Source organism: Pelodiscus sinensis, chromosome 9 (assembly GCF_049634645.1).
Source record: "Pelodiscus sinensis isolate JC-2024 chromosome 9, ASM4963464v1, whole genome shotgun sequence".
Taxonomy (NCBI): Eukaryota; Metazoa; Chordata; order Testudines; family Trionychidae; genus Pelodiscus; species Pelodiscus sinensis.
Genome location: NC_134719.1, coordinates 60,966,599 through 60,985,295, shown reverse-complemented (window position 1 = coordinate 60,985,295; position 18,697 = coordinate 60,966,599). Strand labels below are relative to the sequence as shown.

Sequence of the window (18,697 nt, the reverse complement as noted above, 5' to 3'; positions counted from 1 at the left end):
GCACCTGGGAAAACAACCACAAGGCGCAGTCGGGAGTTCTGGGGCAGAGAAGCCGCCAGGTGAGGAAGCAGCCCGGAGGGGGAGAGGGGAAGAACGGGAATGAGACTCTAACTTCCCACACAAAATGCTGAGGCTGCCATGAGCCATCCCAGCTCCAACGGCGGCAGCAGCCTCCGCCACCCGCAGGAACAGTTGGGATTAAATTTAGAACAGAAGCCAATTAAAAGGTAGCAAGAAAACATATGCTCTGGCTCGCAAGAATCTAAGTGTTTAAAACACCGTGACCTCCGGCTGCCACTGGGGAAGTTTCAGGATTGTCTCGGAAGGCCTACAAACGATTTCAAAACGAGTCTCTCCAACCTCTAGCGAGGGGCTGTCACGGGTCAGGTGATCGGTACAATTGGGGGAGGTGGGGCGCACAGGATGATCCCAGGAACGTTCCATCTCTGGGTGGCTTGGGATAGGATCCCAAACGATTATTTTGCTGCACGTGGCGTTTTGTCGTCTCGCTCCCTGCAAACAAAAGCAGCTGGCTTGCAGGCCGATGGACGCGTGGACCGATGCTGCGCCTTTCTTTCTAGACTGGGCCACAATTATTCTGTGGCAGGCCTCGCGAGGAATATCAGCAGGTCTCTTTCGCCTTAGCGGTCCCTGATGAAAAATTGCTCTGCAAAATGGACTCCGCACACACGTAGATCCAACCCGCTCTTCGCAAACCACCTCGCAGCTCTCATACACTTTGCAAAAAGCTCTCTGGGCAAATAAAAAGGGATGAGACAAACCAAGGCAGAGTTGGGCAAGTCTGCAGGACTTTAAAACCTTTCAGCTAGTTTATGCCTAGCTCTGCCGATCCCTAAACCACCTCCCACCCCCCTGCAATCTTGGTGCTTCTGTGTTCAGCCCACAAGAACCAAAGACACCAGAGCAGTTGCTCAAACGTTTGCAGATAGACTTTGTATGTTCTACACTGGGGAGAGCATGGGTCTTTGCCCCCCTCTAGCGCTTGGTCCATATAAGAGGAGAATGGATCCACTATAACTTCTACATAGCAGACTGGAGCCCAGCTCCTCAAAAGTATCCCAGTGTCTAACTGCCATTGATTTCAACGAAAGCCGAGAAACGGCTGAGAAATGTTATCTTGGAATGCAAACCGCTGACGCAGCGTTCTAGCTGCTGCAAGTTAAGTGCACATATTGCATTCTGCCACGAGTCCGTGGGACCCACGTGGAGAGAGAGAGAGCTCCTAGGCCAGCGTGCGCGTTAGGACCCCTCCCTCCTGTCACCGACCTACATGGGATACTAGTCGGTTACAGGCCCAGCTGGTTCAGCAGCGCAAGCTCTAGTAGCTTAGGTGTTTGCTCTCGAAGTCATTGATCCCTGGTGTGCAGGCCAAGACAGAGGCTACACATCTGCATGGCCAGGAGCGACTATGCAGCCACAGGTTCAGGATGTAGTCAAGCTGGAGACAGTCAAAGCCCCGGGCAAGTCTCCTGATTGATTTGTGAGCGCTGGGTGGACTGACCCATCAGCAGCTTCTGTCAAATTGCAGGCCACTCAGCAGAAGGAGAAGGGATGTGGGTGGATCTTGAATGTCCACGGCTTCTTCTGGCACCCACTGAGGTGTCCCTTTTTCTCCCACACGTGGCTTTTCCTTGCTTTACTATATCCTGGATTATTCTTCCACATGACTGGCAGAGGAGGGGGGAGCTGCCTGCGAGGAAAGCGGGACCCCCAGTACACCCAACTGGCTGGCATGAGAAAGGGAACTGTGATCTGCCGGCACATCTCACTCTCGTTTGCTTTGAACAGAGACATGGACGGAGCTTTGCTACTTCCGAGGAAGCCGCACCGACGTCACTCAGATGGTGCGACCGGACTGCCGCCCTGCAGAAAGCACTGGGCCGCACCAGCACAAATCCGGAACAGCCTCTGATTTCAGTGGAGAGCAGCATCTGGCCCTCTGGGACATAAGGATACAATGGAACCCTCCACCTGGAACGGGAGGAGACGGTCCCACGTCCTTCGGCTTCCGCCGGTGGGACGGCGAAAGAGCCGGATGTCACTTCTGTACGATGACATCACAGCAAGAGGCGTTGTGGCACCGAGCTGCTAGAGCTTGAGATCACGCTGCAGCGTTCCAGTGGCATGTTGGCTGAGGCCAGCAGGGGCTCCGATCCCACGGCGGTGTAACCCAGTGCAGCTCCACTGGCGTCCGTGGGGCCGCGCCCAGTTAGCATGGAATCCTGCATCACCCCCAAATCAGGATGCACTGCCAGCGGTGACTCGAGGGGTGTATTTCGATTAGGATGTTGGTTGACCAGGGCTTTGTTTCTGCTCTGTGTGGAGACCATATGAAAACAGTTCTAGTTACAGTCGAACCCTTCTTTTACAAGCGAACCGGGAATTGAAGAGTTCACAAAACTGAGACGACTGTAACACTGAGCATCTCAAAGGGACAGCAGGTCCAGTGCCTTAGCGGCAGTCCAGTGCACTGGATCGCTCTCTTCACACCGCTGAAAAGCGACTTCCAAGCACGGGCGCGGGAAGAGACGGAGACCTGTTCTTCACCAACGTCACCTTTCATTGTGTCATTAGTTAGTCCCCTGCCAAGAAAAAACGGTTTGTGTAATTGGCCGTTCGCCAGAGTGGCGGTCAGGAAATCGGGGTTCTACTGGGGTTGCTACTATGACCCGTCCCTAGGGACTGTACACTTAATTTCTCTCTCGCACACACATGGGTGCCCCTGTACGGTACCGCTGAGCTGTGCAGCGAGTAGCATGAGTGAAGGAAGAGGCAGCAGGAAGAGTAATTCAGGACTCAGCTGTCCAAAGTCAGCATCTGTTCTAGGCCTGGGGCCGAGGGCTCAGTTTGATAAACAATCTTTGGCCTCCCTCAGCACCGACTGCACATTCACCCCCATAGGCCATTTCCCTGGATCTTCAACCCGCCGTGCGGTGCATGCAATTGGCAATCATTACAGGGAGGGTGAACGAAGAACCAGCCCCTCAGTTAATGAGTAAGATTATCTCCATCTTCCATGCCCGTGAGAACTGACTGTTTAAACCTATTGCCGAGAAATAGGACCGTGCTAACCTCACTCAGAAACCGCTGCCAAGAAAACGAGCCTGTTAAGCCACACAGAAGAAAGGCCACTTCTTAGCTTCCCCACCGTGCTGGAAATGAGCCACTTGGGGACAGCTTTGCAAGCGGCAGCCACAGAGAATGGTCTGTCTCTTGCAATTTTTCAATCAATATCCGCTCTGGAGATTCACCAGCGAAAAGCTAAGAGGAGAAAGTGGAAGAGGTGGGAAGAGGAAAGAGCGGAGGAGAAGAAAGGGTCAGAGTGCCTACAGAAGGGAAGAGACCAGGGTGCGATGCCTGAAGCGGCCCAAATTGGAGGGGGAACAAAAAAAGAGGGAATAGAGACAAGTTGCTGTGCTCAGAAAGATCCTGCCGCTGGACTACAGGTGTGGGTAACGCTGCCTTGTTCCCTTTTGCCACACCAGGGAAGATTTTATAGCCCTCGATCATATCCCCTTTGGGGTAGGACCTTGTTAAAAGCTTTCTGGGCAGAGAAGTAAAAGCAAGCTAAGGTTCTGGGAGAAGAAAACAGCAGAGAGGAGGAACCCCAGTCTCAAGAGCCAGGTGGAAGAGCGCAGATGTAGAAGACCCAAAGATTAAAGACAGGCAAGAGCTAAGAGTAGAGTGCGGCAGGAAGGCTTGCTGGAATGAACGCTTTAGCCTTTTCTCTCTCTGGAGACCCAGCTTTTTATCAGCGTGATTCAAGACCTACTGAAGCCAGCAGGAGTCTTTCCATCGGCTTCAGTGGGTGCCAGATCAGGGCCAAATAACAAAAAAAGTTGATGCCTTGGCTTGGGCAGTTTATCCATATCCCAACGCCAGCATGTGACTCGCTGCAGGAAGTCTGCGTAGGGGGGATAGAAACCAGCCGACAGAAGGGAGCAGTCAGGCACGCCCGGCTGGCAAAAGGACTCCCTTACCTTGACTCCATACAGCTAGGATCTGCCGACAGCCTCTCTGGCGGGGTGCGTGCATGTTCTTGGTCACTGGCTAGGCCTCCTACCTTTGCTTATGTCTTCATACTCCAGCCAGAGCTGCCGCTGGACCTGCTTATTGGGGTACCAGATGGAGCAGGATTCCTCAAATCCATAGACTGCCTCCTGGATGTAATGGTTGCCAAACTGGTCTAGCAGGGCCACGAAATCGGCTCGGGAGGTGGCTCCATCCAGAGAGTGGAGGGCGTTGCTGAAAGCTGCGGAGGAACGGACACAGCAAACAATGAGAAACAGGAGGCACTCGTGAATACGAGAGGGGGTGGGGCCGGAGCTCCCACCAGCCCTGTCCCAGCAGGGCCATACTCCCTCCGACCGCCCCACACGGCTAAGTAACAAGCCGGCAATTGCAAGTGGAGGAAGACCAAAGCGGACTCAACCCGAAGGCTATTCCACCGCTGGCCTCCTGCTCCCGGCCTGCAGTACTCACACTGGGAGACGGTCAGCGGGGTGAGCCGGACGTGGTACATGACGGAACGCACCTTCCAGTGCTGCAGCAGCGGGTACCCCGACACCTCGCTGAAATTCACCATCCCTGAGAGAGACACGTGACAGAGCCTCAGTGCTGGACAGCAGCAAGCTGGAGCCCCCCAGCGGGAGGTCTGCCCCACGGCGGGTGCATGGGTCAGGAGGGGGGCTCACGGAGGATGAGAGACCATGCCCAGTGCACAGAGAGGGGGACGGAGGCTGGCGTGTCCAGTGGAGCTCTCCGTGGTCCTGGCTCTGCCTTTGCTGAAGTCAGAGGGGCTTTCACCATTGACGTCGACATGCAGAGTTAGACCAAGGCAGAGGCCTCTGAAAACACCTCATCTCCAGGCCTTTGCCAGCATTCCAGCAGCCAAGGGACCTTCCAAAGGCCGGCCAGCCCGTTATCCCCATTTTACAGGAGGGGATGTTGAGCCACAGGGTGGGAATGGGACTCGCCTACGGTCACCCACAAGGCAGAAGCAGGAGGAGGAATAGAACCCAAGTCCCAATCCAGTGGTCTGTCTTCCAGGCCACACCGCCTCCCCTCCCGCAGGCCCAGCCCGGACCGGCTTCGGGCTACGCTTCCCTGGTCTGCATTTGGATCCTCTCAGCTTGACAGCACCTTCCCCCGAGGCAGCCGATGCTCGCCGCTGTCGGAGGCGGGATACCGGGCTGGACGGATCACCGGTCGGAGGCAGCGTGGCTGCTATGATCTCCTGCGATCAGCACCCGCTCTTGGCTGCCGTGGCGATGCCAGCCCAGGAACGGGCGCCATTACCTCAGACCCCGGGACAGGCCTCGCAGCTGCCTGCGGCAAAGGAAGGGGGTGGGTTTTCCTCCGACGGCTTTGACGCAAGCCAGAGCATGCAACTCTAGCGCTTGCTGTGCTGTGAAATAAGCAAGGCAACGGCTGGTTCAGAGCCCTTCTGGAGGGAAGAGTCTAGGGGTGTGAAGGCTTAACTAGTTCACGGGTTAAGATTAACCAGCGGGGGCTGTCTCAGTCTGGCCAGCGCAGCCTCGCAATGGGGTACACAGGGACTGCTCCTGCTGGGATGCTCCCCTCACCATTAGGCCCCCTTTAATCGGTTAAACAATAGTTTGACTGGTTAGCCAATCCAATGGGGGGATTCTACATTCCTAGAAGACACCGGATTATCATGGATGCCCCAGTCCGGCCTCTTGCCCTCAACTGAGATGAGACTTATCGACTCGGGTGCTATGCCAAGGTATCGTAAGAGACAGTCCCCGCCCAGGGGAGCTGGCAGGGAAAGGACCCTGGTCTCTGTTTCACAGGCCTAGAGCGGAGGTAGAGGATCGGGAAGAGAACCCCACTCTCCCAAGCCCCCGTTGTAACACGAGACTCCCTCCCCGTGTCTCGTCCCCGACAAGCTATGTAAAAAGCCTCCCTCACAGGCGTTCCCTCCTGCTCCCTTCCCGGGCTGCGCAGACCTGGCTCGACGCTTACGCCCTCGATAGCGTCTGGTTTCCCCTGCCTGCTCGGCGAAGGGACAGCTCTGCTCACCAAGCTGCCCAATTAAAACCTGCCATGGGTGACAGAACGAGCTGGGACGGAACTGGAGGAAACCACTGGGCGGGGGACGAATCTAATTATGCTGAAAGAGGATTTGAGGGTCAGCGACTCTCCGGCAATTAAAAACGCAACTTTAAAGGAATTTGTTTGGGTTTGTTTTCTTGCTCTAGCCTGGGCTTGGCTTCTGAAGATAACAAGGCCTTTTGTGGTTTTTCCCTTGGAAGGCTAGTCCCAAAGGCATGCCCTGATGTGTTCCTATTTCCTCTCATTAGATTTTTTTAATGAACCACCCTTCAAACACAGCACTCTGGGCTTTGCCGTATGCGCTGCCTTTAAGGCACCTTGTGGCGTGGTCGCTACCGTGGTCCACGCCAAGGGGAATGGACACAGGAGATAAGAAAGCCAGCTAGGACAATACCCTCTTGTCTCTCCTCTGAGGAGCCCCCGATCCCTCCCCATCCAAAGTGGCGTGTAGCGGGCAGGGAAACCACACGGCAACCCTTTACATGAGGGGAGAGTTTATAAAAGGCTCGGCTCCCGTGTACTATGACAGGAGGTGGCGGCACCCCTCAACGGAGAAGGCGAGCTGTAAGAGACGGGGAAGGAAAAGGGCAGGGCCTTTCCACTCCCGCCTTGGCACAACTCGCTCCGCTTCCCACAAACTGGGTTTCAAAACGTCCCGTGCCATGCCAGCGCCAGCAGGGAGCAACAGCCAGGAGTGGGCGACACGTCAAACTACAGTCAATCTGGGGCGCTGAGGACAGATGGACCAGTCAATATGTTACACTGCACAAAAAGGACACGCGATGTCCTTCCCCCACTTGGTGAGCAACCTGGCTCCGACTGGGGCTTATGAAATATGAGATACTAGCACCGCGCGGGCGGTGAACAGGCAAACCCAGGGACAAACAGTCCCATGTCAAGGGTTCTCCCAAGGTTTTGAAACAGCTGGCTCGTGCAGAGAGGAAAGCCACGTTTCCCAAGCGACGATGATCCGAGCTGGGGAAAAGACGACACTCTTGAGCCTTTAAATTCCTCTGACTTCGGTGCTCACTGTTCCAGATGACTTGAATGTGCGGCTCTCCTCTGGAAAGCAGTTATGCAAAACTGGCACCTTCTTACTCAGCACCTCTGTCCCCCTGCGAGTATTCGGAGGGATGCCGGGATCTGCTGACTTCAGTGAAAAATACACGGTTTTATTGCTTTTCACCACTGTCAGCTGCAAAGAGCCAGCCCAGCTCTGGGAGAATGAAGGGGATTATTTTCCACCTTGTGCCTCATCGACAGAATTGTTAACTAAGTTCCAATTACAAAACTGCTTGTGTAACGATGTGGCCTTGGTTACCCGGGGTAATCACCCCGGAGCCGGCAGGGCAGAAAGGGACGTGCAACTGGAGGTCAGTGATGTTAGCGAGGGCAGAGTTTGACCGTGGGGGCGTCAGTGCCGGAGCCCTTCGGCACTTACGTGGGGGAAGCAGGCAGGAACTCCAAGGACCTGAGTTCTAGTCCTGCTTCTGCCACTGCGCTCTTGGGTGACCTGAGGAAAGTCACGTCTCCTCTTTGCACGGTGGCTTCCCCAGTGCCTATCTCCCCTGCACGTTCTTTGGGGCAATGGGTTTGTCGGGGCCCCTAATGCGGACGACGACTGCCTGCTAGCACTCATGGTGCTGTCCTGCCATGCCAGGCAGCTGGATGGGACGTTCTGCTAGTGACCGTGCGGGGATCCCCCAGAGGGTAAGGGAGGGAACGGGCACATGCCACCCCCAGGGGAGGAGGAGTAACCAGGGCATCCGAGATCCCCCGAACGTGGGCCTTGTCTGGCTCTCTGACCAGCCAGGGTGTTTTTCTTTGCGGAAGCTCCCTCGCGCTGTTTTCTGGATGCTAAGAACGCTCTGCAGCCGGGCAGGAGGAGCGGGCGCGTGGCTCGAGTCACTCACCAGTCAGGAAGCCTGGGTCCGGCGTGGGCTCAGAGAGATGCTCCTGACACTGGTTCTCCAGCGGGACGGGGGCCACCACCAGGCCGTCTGGGAGCTGCTGCTCCAAGCCCCGGGCGAAGTTGCTCTGCCTGCAAATTGCGGAGCGTTACCGCCGTGCGCGTGTCTCTAATTAACAAGCCCGGGCCGGCAGCCCTGGAGAAGGAGACCGGGCAAAGCAGGCCCGGGTTTCAAGGCAAGGGGGCTCGTTTGGGCTCATCTCGCCTGCGGTCCCCTGCAACATCCACGAGCGTCTGCTGTGGGCAGAGCACCTCACCCCTCAGCCCTGCCTGAGGACCGGGAGTGGCAGACAAGCCGCCACCGCCCGAGCCTGCACCCTGCCCACCCTGCCGTGCCTTCCAGCCACTGGCCTGGCTACACCTGGCTGCTAGATTAAGGGGCCCTCTGGTATCAGAACGTGACCAGGCAGGGTGCGGCCACCGGCAGCGCATCTCTGCTTGGCATCCTGTTCAGTCTGCTGGGCCTCTCTCAACCTCCGCTCCCTGCCAATCACCGCCAGGTGGGTGTGACCGGCCTGCAATCAACTCCACTTCAGGACCCCAGTCCCTGGTGGGCCTGGGGCTGTGCCTTCCTAGGGGCACGGCGGAGGCCCGGCCACAGCGCCTGCCTGGCGAAAGGAGAGGCTGCGGTACTCACCGGAAGGTCCCTTTCAGCACCTGTCCAGCTGCCACCTCCCTGGACTGGTTGTTGTAGCCATAGAATATTTCCCCAAACAGAGTCTGATTCATGGGCAGCTCCCGGCTCTCCCCGCAGTCCCCTCCCTTTGGGCACGACTCGGAGACCAGCTGGCACGACCGCCCGTCCACGCCGAGTTTGTAATCCTCAATGCACCTGCCGTGGGGGGCGGAGGGGAGGGAGAAAATCGGCTCGAGCAATTACAGCAGGGGACGGAGCCGGTTGGGAGAGGTGGGACCTCAACGCAAGGAAATGCCTCCCCTAGGGCCCCCGGAACAACCACAAGGAAGCATCTGCGCTACTGAGTGATAACCATTGCCCGGACGGCTCCCAGAATGTCACCTTGTCTGCAAGGCACGAACAGGGGAGACTGGGCCAGGTTTAAATGGCTCAGGGGACAGCTCTCCCACTCCCCGACCACTGGACCACGCCAGAAAGGCGGGTGCCCAAGGAGCCGCCTTGCACGGCTCGCCCTGGAACCAGCTCCAGGCACTGCACAGCTCGCCCCTGTCCTGCCTCGGGTGCTCCCCAGGCCCCAGCCCAACGGCCCCCGGACGAGGACGCAACGGGCCGGTCGCTCACCCGCAGAACATGAGGATGTTGTACAGAGAGGGATCGTCCGGCAGAGGCGCCATCTGCTGGAGACACAGCTGCTCGCAGCCGCCGTTGAACCCGTCCGAACAGTCCACGCCCACGTGGCGGTCGTAGCAGCCGGTGCCATCCTTCATGGGGCTGAGGCCAGCCGGGCACTGGCAAGGCAGAGCGACCCAGGTTAGCCAGGCTCCGGACACAGGCGCCCACACAAGCCTTCGCTCAGCCACCAGCACCTTGCGAGGGAACGGCCTGTGGAATCTAAGCTGGACGTTCGCCCCGCCGCTGGAGTCTTTCAAGAAGGCAGCAGGGAACGTACAGCACCGAGCCTGGCTCAGCGCCCACCGGCGCATCCCTCGGGGCCCCGTCTCACCAAGCGACCAGGCTGGACGCCGCACACGTGGTCTGGGGCGGCAGGCCAGGACGGAGCCGCGTTGGCAGAGCTGGGCCGAGCCTCAGCGTTAGACTGGCAGGGGCAGCCGGGGGCCAGGCTGAGCAGCGTTGGGCCACAGGGTGAGACTAGCAGGGGTGGCCGGGGGCCAGGCTGAGCCGCGTTGGGCCGCAGGGTGAGACTGGCAGGGGCGGCCGGGGGCCAGGCTGAGCTGCGTTGGGCCGCAGGGTGAGACTAGCAGGGGTGGCCGGGCCAGGCTGAGCCGCGTTGGGCCGCAGGGTGAGACTAGCAGGGGCGGCCGGGGGCCAGGCTGAGCTGCGTTGGGCCGCAGGGTGAGACTGGCAGGGGCGGCCGGGGGCCAGGCTGAGCTGCGTTGGGCTGCAGGGTGAGACTAGTAGGGGCGGCCGGGGGCCAGGCTGAGCTGCGTTGGGCCGCAGGGTGAGACTAGCAGGGGCGGCCGGGGGCCAGGCTGAGCTGCGTTGGGCCGCAGGGTGAGACTGGCAGGGGCGGCCGGGGGCCAGGCTGAGCTGCGTTGGGCCGCAGGGTGAGACTGGCAGGGGCGGCCGGGGGCCAGGCTAAGCTGCGTTGGGCTGCAGGGTGAGACTAGTAGGGGCGGCCGGGGGCCAGGCTGAGCTGCGTTGGGCTGCAGGGTGAGACTAGTAGGGGCGGCCGGGGGCCAGGCTGAGCTGCGTTGGGCTGCAGGGTGAGACTGGCAGGGGCGGCCGGGGGCCAGGCTAAGCTGCGTTGGGCTGCAGGGTGAGACTAGTAGGGGCGGCCGGGGGCCAGGCTGAGCTGCGTTGGGCCACAGGGTGAGACTGGCAGGGGCGGCCGGGGGCCAGGTTGCTGCAGGCCAGGACGCGGGGGAAGGGCGGCTCCACGTGCAGGAAGAGCGGCAGCCCGACGGGAATTGCGCAGAACGAGGGGGCCGCGGGGCCGACCCAGCCCAGGGCTCGCCGCCTGCGCGCTGCCCAGCTCGGGCCAATGCCCCGCGCCGACGGAGAGAGGACTTGCCGGGCCGGGGCAGCGCACGGGGAAGTTCCCCCAGTGCGGACGCCGTGGCAGACTCCTTGCAGCGCAGCAGGAAGTGCGAGAGCCCCCACCCCAGCATGCCAGGCCCAGCTCACAGCAGGCCCACCACGTGGACAGGTTCTGCCCTCCCCCGACCGAGGCGCTCGTCACACGGCCCACGGGGTTCGCTGACACTAATTCGGCAATTTCCACAACACACGGCCGCCCGCAGGCTTGCTAGACTCCTGGCCCGAGCTCTCGAGTCCCCCCCTTCCCCTCGCACTAGCTGCAGCGCTGGATCATGAGGGCCCTTTAGGCAGCTTTGGGAAGCCACCTCTTGCTGTGCGAACCCAGATGCTCAGGCTGAAGGCAAACGGCACAACAGGGATCCAGCCCAGCACCCATCTGCCCCCCCGCTCTCTGGCTCTCCAGCTGTTCAGCCAGACGTGCTCTGCCCCAGGAGACTCCTCGGGAACTGGCCAGGCCTGAGCAAAGCGGGTTGGGGGGGGGGGGGGAGAGAAGTTTCCTGGCTTTAATTCACTACTTGGAACTGCCTCGTTCTGGAGCGGGCCCCCTCCAATGAGGACGCGAAACATTCCTCTTTCGCCCTCTTGGCTACACGCGCCTCTCGCTCCGGAGACGCCACGTCCTCTCTCGCCGGAGACACCGTCCCCCGGGGGACACCAGAACGCGGGGCAGAGGGGGTCACTAGCTGGCCTCCTCCCCCTCCAAAGCCCATTAACCCCCCACTCTCCGGCAGAGAGTGTCTCCCCGAGCTAAAACCAGGGAGAGGGTTGAACGGGCTCAGAAGCTCCCAGGCGGCCTCCAGCGCGAGCGGATTGCCCCGGCGTACAGAGGGGAGAAGGCCATGGCTACTGCAGAGAGAAAGTATCCCCCTATGCAGGCAGGGGGACGGGTGTCAGCACAGGGGCAGGAAGAAGACACGGAAAGGGAGGCGCGGCAGCGGCACGTGGGTAGTAAGTCCCTAGCCACGCACTCACCCAGCGCCCTCTGGCCCGGGCAGCCGGCTGCACAGAAAGGAGAGCACCGATGGAGAGCTCCGTTCCCCACCGGCGGACGGGCCAGTTGTCTTCCAACCAGCCACATGCGGCAGGAAGATCTCGACAGCCAGTCACTCAAGGGGGACCTTCCCCCGTGCGCCGTGGCCAGAGACGTCCCGTGGCTGCCGGCGGGTGGGGAGCAGAGCGAGGCCCAGGCGCCAGCAGCGTTACTGAGCACGCTCACATGCTCGGGACGAGCCAAGCAGCCGATCTGGGGTGGGGCGGGGGCGTACGGTGAGGGCGGACACAGCACGGTGCCACTGCCATAGGCCCCGGGGAGGACCCGGGAAGGAAGCTGGGATGCCCTCGAAGAGATGCGCCTGGCACAGCAGAAGCAGCCACAAAGTAGCAGCAGGTGGGTCTGGGGCCATGCAATTACCCCTGCCTCCCTGTCGGGTCTAGTGCTCCATCCCCGGACTAATCCTCCCCCACCCCAGGCGACAGGGCCTGCTCTCCTGGCTGGGACGCTCTGAGCGGAAGAGTCTGATCCCTGAGCCCCTTGCCGGAGGATGCGGGGAAGACCGGGACTGAAACAGGGTTCAGAGAAGAGCCGGACAGATCCACGGAGGTTGGGTCCATCCATGGCTGCCAGCCAGGATGGGCAGGGATGGTCCCGAGCCTCTGTCTGTCTGGAGGTGGGCGACGGGAGGGATCACGTGAGGGTTCCCTGTTGTGATCTCTCCTCTGGGGCTCCTGGCATGGGCCACTGTGGGCAGGCAGGACGCCGGGCTGGATGGACCTTTGGTCTGATTCCGTCCGGCCGTCCTGATGTTCTTAGTGCAACACAGGCAGCAGCTCGGATCAGCCCCTTCTGGCGCAGCCGTGCCCGCGAGATGCATCTCTCCACCGCCCTGCCCCAAGGAAGCCCGAACGGCAGCCCGGGAGGAGAGACTCTCGGCCGCAGCCACTACCCTGGTGCCCACCGGCAGCGCCTCCTCGACCCGGTGCCAGGATCCAGAAACAAGACAAAGCCCCTGAGTCTCCGACAGAGGAATGAGGGGCGGGGACGTGGGTGGGGAGAAAGGGCTGACGCTCCCTAGGTAACGTCCATCCTATTCATTCGGCTGTTAGCCAGACTCGGAGCCCTGGACGGGCCGTCTCGCCGCCCTAGGCTGGAGAACTGTGGGGAGGAAGAAGCCGGGGGAAGCTACTAATGAGTTAGTTAAATGCTGGAGGGAGAGCTACAGTAAAGCTGCAATGCAGCCTCTTTCCCTGCTCACTCCGGGCCTTCTGAAAAGCAGTGACCTGTCTGATCCCCCCAAGGCATTCTGGGAAGCTCCCAGCTGCTCTCCCACCCATTTCTCCTCACAGCAGGCAAGACAAGCTTGGGGCTCGGACCCCTCCGCGGACGTACGCACCACGCAGCCGGAGGAGTCCAATTTGCGGTCCGAGATGCAGCGGAAATTCTTGCTGCAGCCCCCGTTGTCCTTGGAGCAATCCCGAACGGGTCCAAAGGAGTCTAAGAGAACCTCCAGGCTATCGAAGGAGGAGGAAGTCATCAGCTCTTCCCTGCAAGGAGGAGAGGAGAGGGGCCCGATAAGAAATCCAAAGCCTCCAGCATTAATATTTAACTCCATTTCAGTCTGAAGTGCTAGTGATCACAGACGCAGTGCAACAGCCTCAGGTCCACTAGCGCACAACAGTGGTTCGCAGTCGTGTGGCCGGCGTTTTGCACTGATCACAAGTGCAAGTGAGGCTAAACACACCCAGGAGGTGGCCGGACCCCTCCCCAGCCGTGTGTACATGGAAAGCGCATGCTGCCCCTGCGGACACGTGGCGCCGAGAAGCCGCCTCACTCAGCAGCCAGGACTCTTAAGTCCGTACAGCACGTTGGAGCCACGCGCGGACACGGGTTAGACCCACGAGGCACGCTCCGAACGACTCCATCGACTGAGAACGGAGAGGACGCGGGGGCAGGGCTCTCAGCAGGCCGAGGACCATGGCAGGCGGCAGGCCCCATGGTGAATGACGGACAAAACTCCGCCAAGAAAGGCGCAGCTGGCGGGATGTCGCAGGGCACTGACCTCCCCTCTAGCCTGGAATGCACCTCCCCAGGGAGACGCCCAACGCCAGCGCCCAGAGGGCCCCGAACACCACACAAGCTGGGGTCAGCTCCCTGGCTCCTCCAACGTCAGAGCCAGCCTTGTGAGCGGGATCCCGCTGCCCCCAGCCCTCTCCCTGCCAGCTCCGCCCGGCCCCAGAGACGCGCTCACCTGACCTCCACCGCGTCCTCCATCACCGTCATGTCCGTCTTGCACTTGGCCGAGGGGTTGATGGCCAGCTCGGCTGGCGGGATCACAAAGCTCTTACTGAGGGGCAGCCACATCCCTTCCCCCAGGGTGTAGGTGAACCTGCGGGACGGGGGGAGAACCATTCACCGTGGAAGGAAAACAGGCCGCCTGACTTGGAAGCCGCACGGGGGACAGAGGCAGGGACACACACGGAAGCGAGGGTGTGACTGCCACAGGGACTGGATAGGGAGGGCGGTGCAGGGCCCATGTCTCCCCCATTCCTGGAGCGAACGGTGGATGTGTCCCATGAAGACCCAACGCAGACAGCTCCTGGGCCACACACGGGGGGGGGAAGGAGCTGCCGAGGTTCGCGGATGGCTCTGGGTCTCTATCCACGGCCCCCGTCCCTAAAGTATTCACACCTCCCTGTCCTTCACGTGTTCACCTTCACACACCCCACAGGAGGTAGCATGAGCTGATGGGCAGCAAACTCAGGCACAGGCTGATTAAGTGACTTGCCCTGGGACGTCTGTGGCGGAGTCGGGTGTCGAACCCGGGCCTTTGGCGCACCTGTCGTGGGCCCTACCTACTAGGCCAACCTGCAAGTGGCAGGTCAGCGATTTGCCCAAGGTCGCAGTGAGCTAGAAACAGAACCCAAATCTGCGGGGTGCCAGCCCTCGGAAATGCGGCTACCTCCAAGGGATCCGGGTGGTGGTTTCCCATCTCGCCCGTTGCAGGCCACGAGGCATCCTGCCTTCGTTGCCTCTTCGCCCTTCCCCCCGGGGCAGGGTGGGGCGCTTCACGCACTTGTACACACACCCCCACGGACACGGACCCCCAGGGCCTGTACCAAGTGCCTGATGGAGACCATCTGGCTGGTTCCCACAGGCCAGCGGTCAGCCCAGACTCAGCCAATCGGATCCCTGGCTTTGGCGCCCACAAGAGACGTCCTGGGACCCCCGGGAACTGAGGAGTGTATTTCCTGAGGGACGTTTGCAGCCATTGGTGCCCAGAGGACACGGGGAGGGGCTGGCCGCCCGCAGAGGGCTACGGTCACCGGGGAGGCTGGCAGGGCAGCCAAACCTTACACCTTACCTAAAGATCTTATCGGACGGCTGCTCTCCCAGCACCAGGTCAAATCCACGCTGGAATATCGTGTACGGCCAAGGCCTGGAAGGAGAAAAGAAAAAGACCCTCGCCTAACGTGCTCCATTTGCAGAGCAGCGCACGGAGCAGATCCGGGGGCCGGGTCCCATGTCCCCTGCTCCTGCGCGTACCAGCAGTGACCCCGCTGGGGAGTCACACCGGAGGGACGCCGGCGGGAGACCAGAAGCAGGCTCTCGACACAGCCACGGTTTGGCATCACTCCCAGCTGATGCCAAAGTCTGAGCCCCTCCATCCGGGGCGGACGTCAGGGGCCCCGGCTTGGCTGCTTGGCACACGCTCCCCGCCCCCGAATGTTCTGCTGGGCTCCCGGGGGGGCACAGCTCGAAAACCGTTGCTTGCGTGTGATTTGCTTCCCCTTGCAGGGGTGAAAAGGTTGCGATGCCTGCATGGCATTTACCCACCACAACTCGGGGTCCCCCCTGGCATGGGGCCCTGGGCCACTGCCCCGCCTGGTGCCCCCAGCCCCGACGGGGAGAAGGGAAGACGACTAGCACAGTCCACTGACCGAAGGGGGAATTCAATGCGGCGTGGAGCCCGCACAAGGGAACGAACACTCCCACTTCCGAACAGCGTCTGCAGGTTTCTCGGACCCCTGTGCCCTGTCCCCGCCATGTCCTGCAGGATTCTGGGTGTCTTTTGGCTCCATCCCATCCCGGGTCTGGTCCTGGTCTGATTTTGCAAGCAGCTCTGAGCAGGCAATCCCCGGTGCCTGCCTGGAGCCCCGCTGACTCAGTTTAATTACCGCCACTGTCCTCTTACGCTTGAATTTAACGAGCCTCCGGCGAAGCCGGCTCCTGGAGAAACCCAGAGCATCCTAGTCACCTCCGCGCCTCCTCTGGCGGAACACATGGCCGCCCTGCGGCGGAAAGCCCGTCCACGAGGGAAGAAACTGCTCCGGTGACAGCAGAAGCAGCTTTAATTGACTCTCCTGCTCCGGTAGTCAGCCACGCCCCCCGAGAGCCCGGCCCTCGTCTTCCCAGAGGCTGCAGAGCTCCAGGAAAGCGAGGGGGCAACGGCGCTCTAGTCTCTTCCCGACACCGTGCAAAAAAAGCCAGGTCTGGAGGGCCCCAGGACGCCACTGCTGCCTCTGCCAAACTCTGGCTAAGCCAGAAGAGCCCCGTGGAAGTCAGACAGCCCACGGAGGAATGGCCACTGACTCTACAGCCAACGTGGCCCTTCACGAGGCTAGGGGAGCCCAGAGCCTCGCGGGCCAGACGGGGGAGGCCGGGGCTGACCCAGGCCACGGGCTCTGCTTAGCAAGGGGAAGAAGTGGCTCCGCACACTGCCACGCCCCAGCTGCTCCCACGGGCAGGCACGCCACAGAGCTCAGTTCGATGGCTCCGCACTCCAGGACATCCGTACACACCTGCCTGTCGGCCAGAGGCTACGCCGCCCCTCGGGGCTGTTGCTGGCCCAATGACCTCCCCGGCCTGACCCCGATCCAGCCGTCATCAGGGTCTGTGCTGGAGAGAGGACTGAGGAGGACATCCCTCGCCGCACGTCTGTGGGCACCGACCACCGCACCAGCTGTGCCCTGACCCCCGGAGCACCAAAACTTCCCTGTCCGTTCCACAGCTTGCTGGGGGCGCACTCCAGAGCGGGAGAGCCAACACCAGGCCTAACTCTGCATCCCAACTTGTACATCCCGTCACCTCCCCCGTCACGCCCTCGAGGGATGGTGCTAGGCAAACCCAGCCAGTCTGCCGCACATAAGGTGCTTACACACCTGCAGGGGGCTCATGCAGACAGGTACCCGGAGGAGATGTGTTGCCATCCATCGTAGCAGGAGATACACTGTCAGATCTCCAGACGGCCCCATGGAATCACGGGGAATCAGTATCAAGGGATTTCATAGCACCCAGCTGGGGAAGGACGGCACCTGGAAAACCATCTCTTTCTGGGCAGGATAAGATTGACAAGCTGAAGGCAATTCAGAGAACAGCAGGAAAACCAACAAGGCACTGGAGGGACTGGATTAGGAAGAGCGATTGGGAAAGACTTGGACAGGTGCACGGTGGCTAACTGCCGGTAAGGAAGAGCAAGATAGCTGCATGCAGATTAAGAGCAGGTGTAAACACAAGCACGGAGCAGAACTATTTCAGGTGGCAGAGGCAAAAGGGGAAGTTTTAGGCCAAATACAAAGAAACGGGGTTGCTTAGACTGAAATAGTCGTCCAAGGAAAAGTAGGAGACTTCTCGTTTGGGGTATGAGAAGTGGTTTGATCAAAACCGTGCGTTCGGGCCGCGGCAGAACGACAGGCTCCACCTCCAACTTGCTTGGGAAAGTGTGTGGCTCGATGGTTGAACGCTCCGTGTGTCGCTGATGGGTCACAATGCCACACCCGCTACCAAGGACACGGTGGAGGCCCTTTGCCAACTCCCAGATCCGCAGAAACACTTGGAGGGTGGATGGATTTCCAGGATCAACCACCTGAACGAAGAACTCGACTCCTGCTGCAGCATCCTCCGTGGACACCCTCCTGTCTTCTCCTACTAAAGCAATCCTGCCTTCAGAACACACATCTGGCCGGCATATCCGTAGGCCCTTCTGGCGGTAGATTTCTCCAGGGCAGCATACCTGCCTTTTAGACGCCGGCAGCAGAAGCCGGCGTTGACGCCAACGGGCTTTGGAGAGACATCACAATGCCCACCAGCCTTGCCCACACCAGCCACGCCGGGCGGTGAACTCGGACCTGGAGAGAGGTGCGGCTCACCCTGCGGATGCAGCCCAGAACAATGAAGGCCGGAGAATATTTTCCAACTGGTGCTCAATTATTGCCACGCAGAAAACAATCCTGGCAATTTTCTCCACAGGTAATTACAGCTCTTTTCCGCAAGCACCTCCCGTTCTTATGGGAAGCTATTTTAGCCACAACAAAAGAATTCTGATTGCAGGATTGTTATGCCTCTAATTCCTCTATCAGGATACAATCTGATTTTTGTCCCGTCAGCTAGACGGGGAGGATGCCATTCATCCCACAGATTGGACGGGCTTGAATAAAGGAAGCTTTAGAAGTAGGCACATAACATTCTTGCGTGGCTCACCCACACCTTGAATACACTACTGTCTGTGAGCCTTTCAATACTCCTGCGGATGGGCTTTATTCTCGGCTCTCAGGAGCGCATCAGATGGCAAACAAAAGGAGAGGTACAGTATTGTTCCAGATGCACAGAAGTGGGGAAATAAGAAGAATGGCTACCCCTCCCTCCCCGCTCCACGGTGAATTCAGCGCTAGTGAAAGGTACCAGATTGACAGACTTGCAGCCCAGACGCCTCTGTTTAGGCACAGACCAGGATCAGACTGGTTAGCAGCACTGCCGACTTCCCCATGCCGCCCAGCCAGTGGCCAGTACAATAGGGACTGCAGCAAGAAATTCCACTGCAGCTCCGACCCCAAATTGGACTCTTCTAGTTGTGTGGTGCATGCGTCTGGGGAGGGGGGTGGAGGCCGTCAGAGCCCGAAGCTTGTCTGCTGTCTGTGATAAGAAACGTGTGGGAGAGCAGCTA

At 60.0% G+C, this 18,697-nt stretch overlaps 1 protein-coding gene across 5 annotated transcripts in view; it reads right to left on the bottom strand.

The window, feature by feature from the left end:
* ASTN1 (astrotactin 1) overlaps positions 1-18,697 on the bottom strand; it is a 151,945-nt gene that overhangs the window by 19,721 nt on the left and 113,527 nt on the right. For all 5 annotated transcript variants that reach the window (XM_075936893.1, XM_075936891.1, XM_075936892.1 and 2 more), the window contains 8 exons: positions 15,119-15,193; positions 14,006-14,143; positions 13,151-13,301; positions 9,324-9,490; positions 8,703-8,897; positions 8,010-8,137; positions 4,504-4,608; positions 4,085-4,273 (listed from right to left, as the gene is read on the bottom strand). In XM_075936893.1, the coding sequence (XP_075793008.1) occupies positions 4,085-4,273; positions 4,504-4,608; positions 8,010-8,137; positions 8,703-8,897; positions 9,324-9,490; positions 13,151-13,301; positions 14,006-14,143; positions 15,119-15,193 (1,148 nt within the window). The remainder of the gene's footprint in view (positions 1-4,084; positions 4,274-4,503; positions 4,609-8,009; positions 8,138-8,702; positions 8,898-9,323; positions 9,491-13,150; positions 13,302-14,005; positions 14,144-15,118; positions 15,194-18,697) is intronic.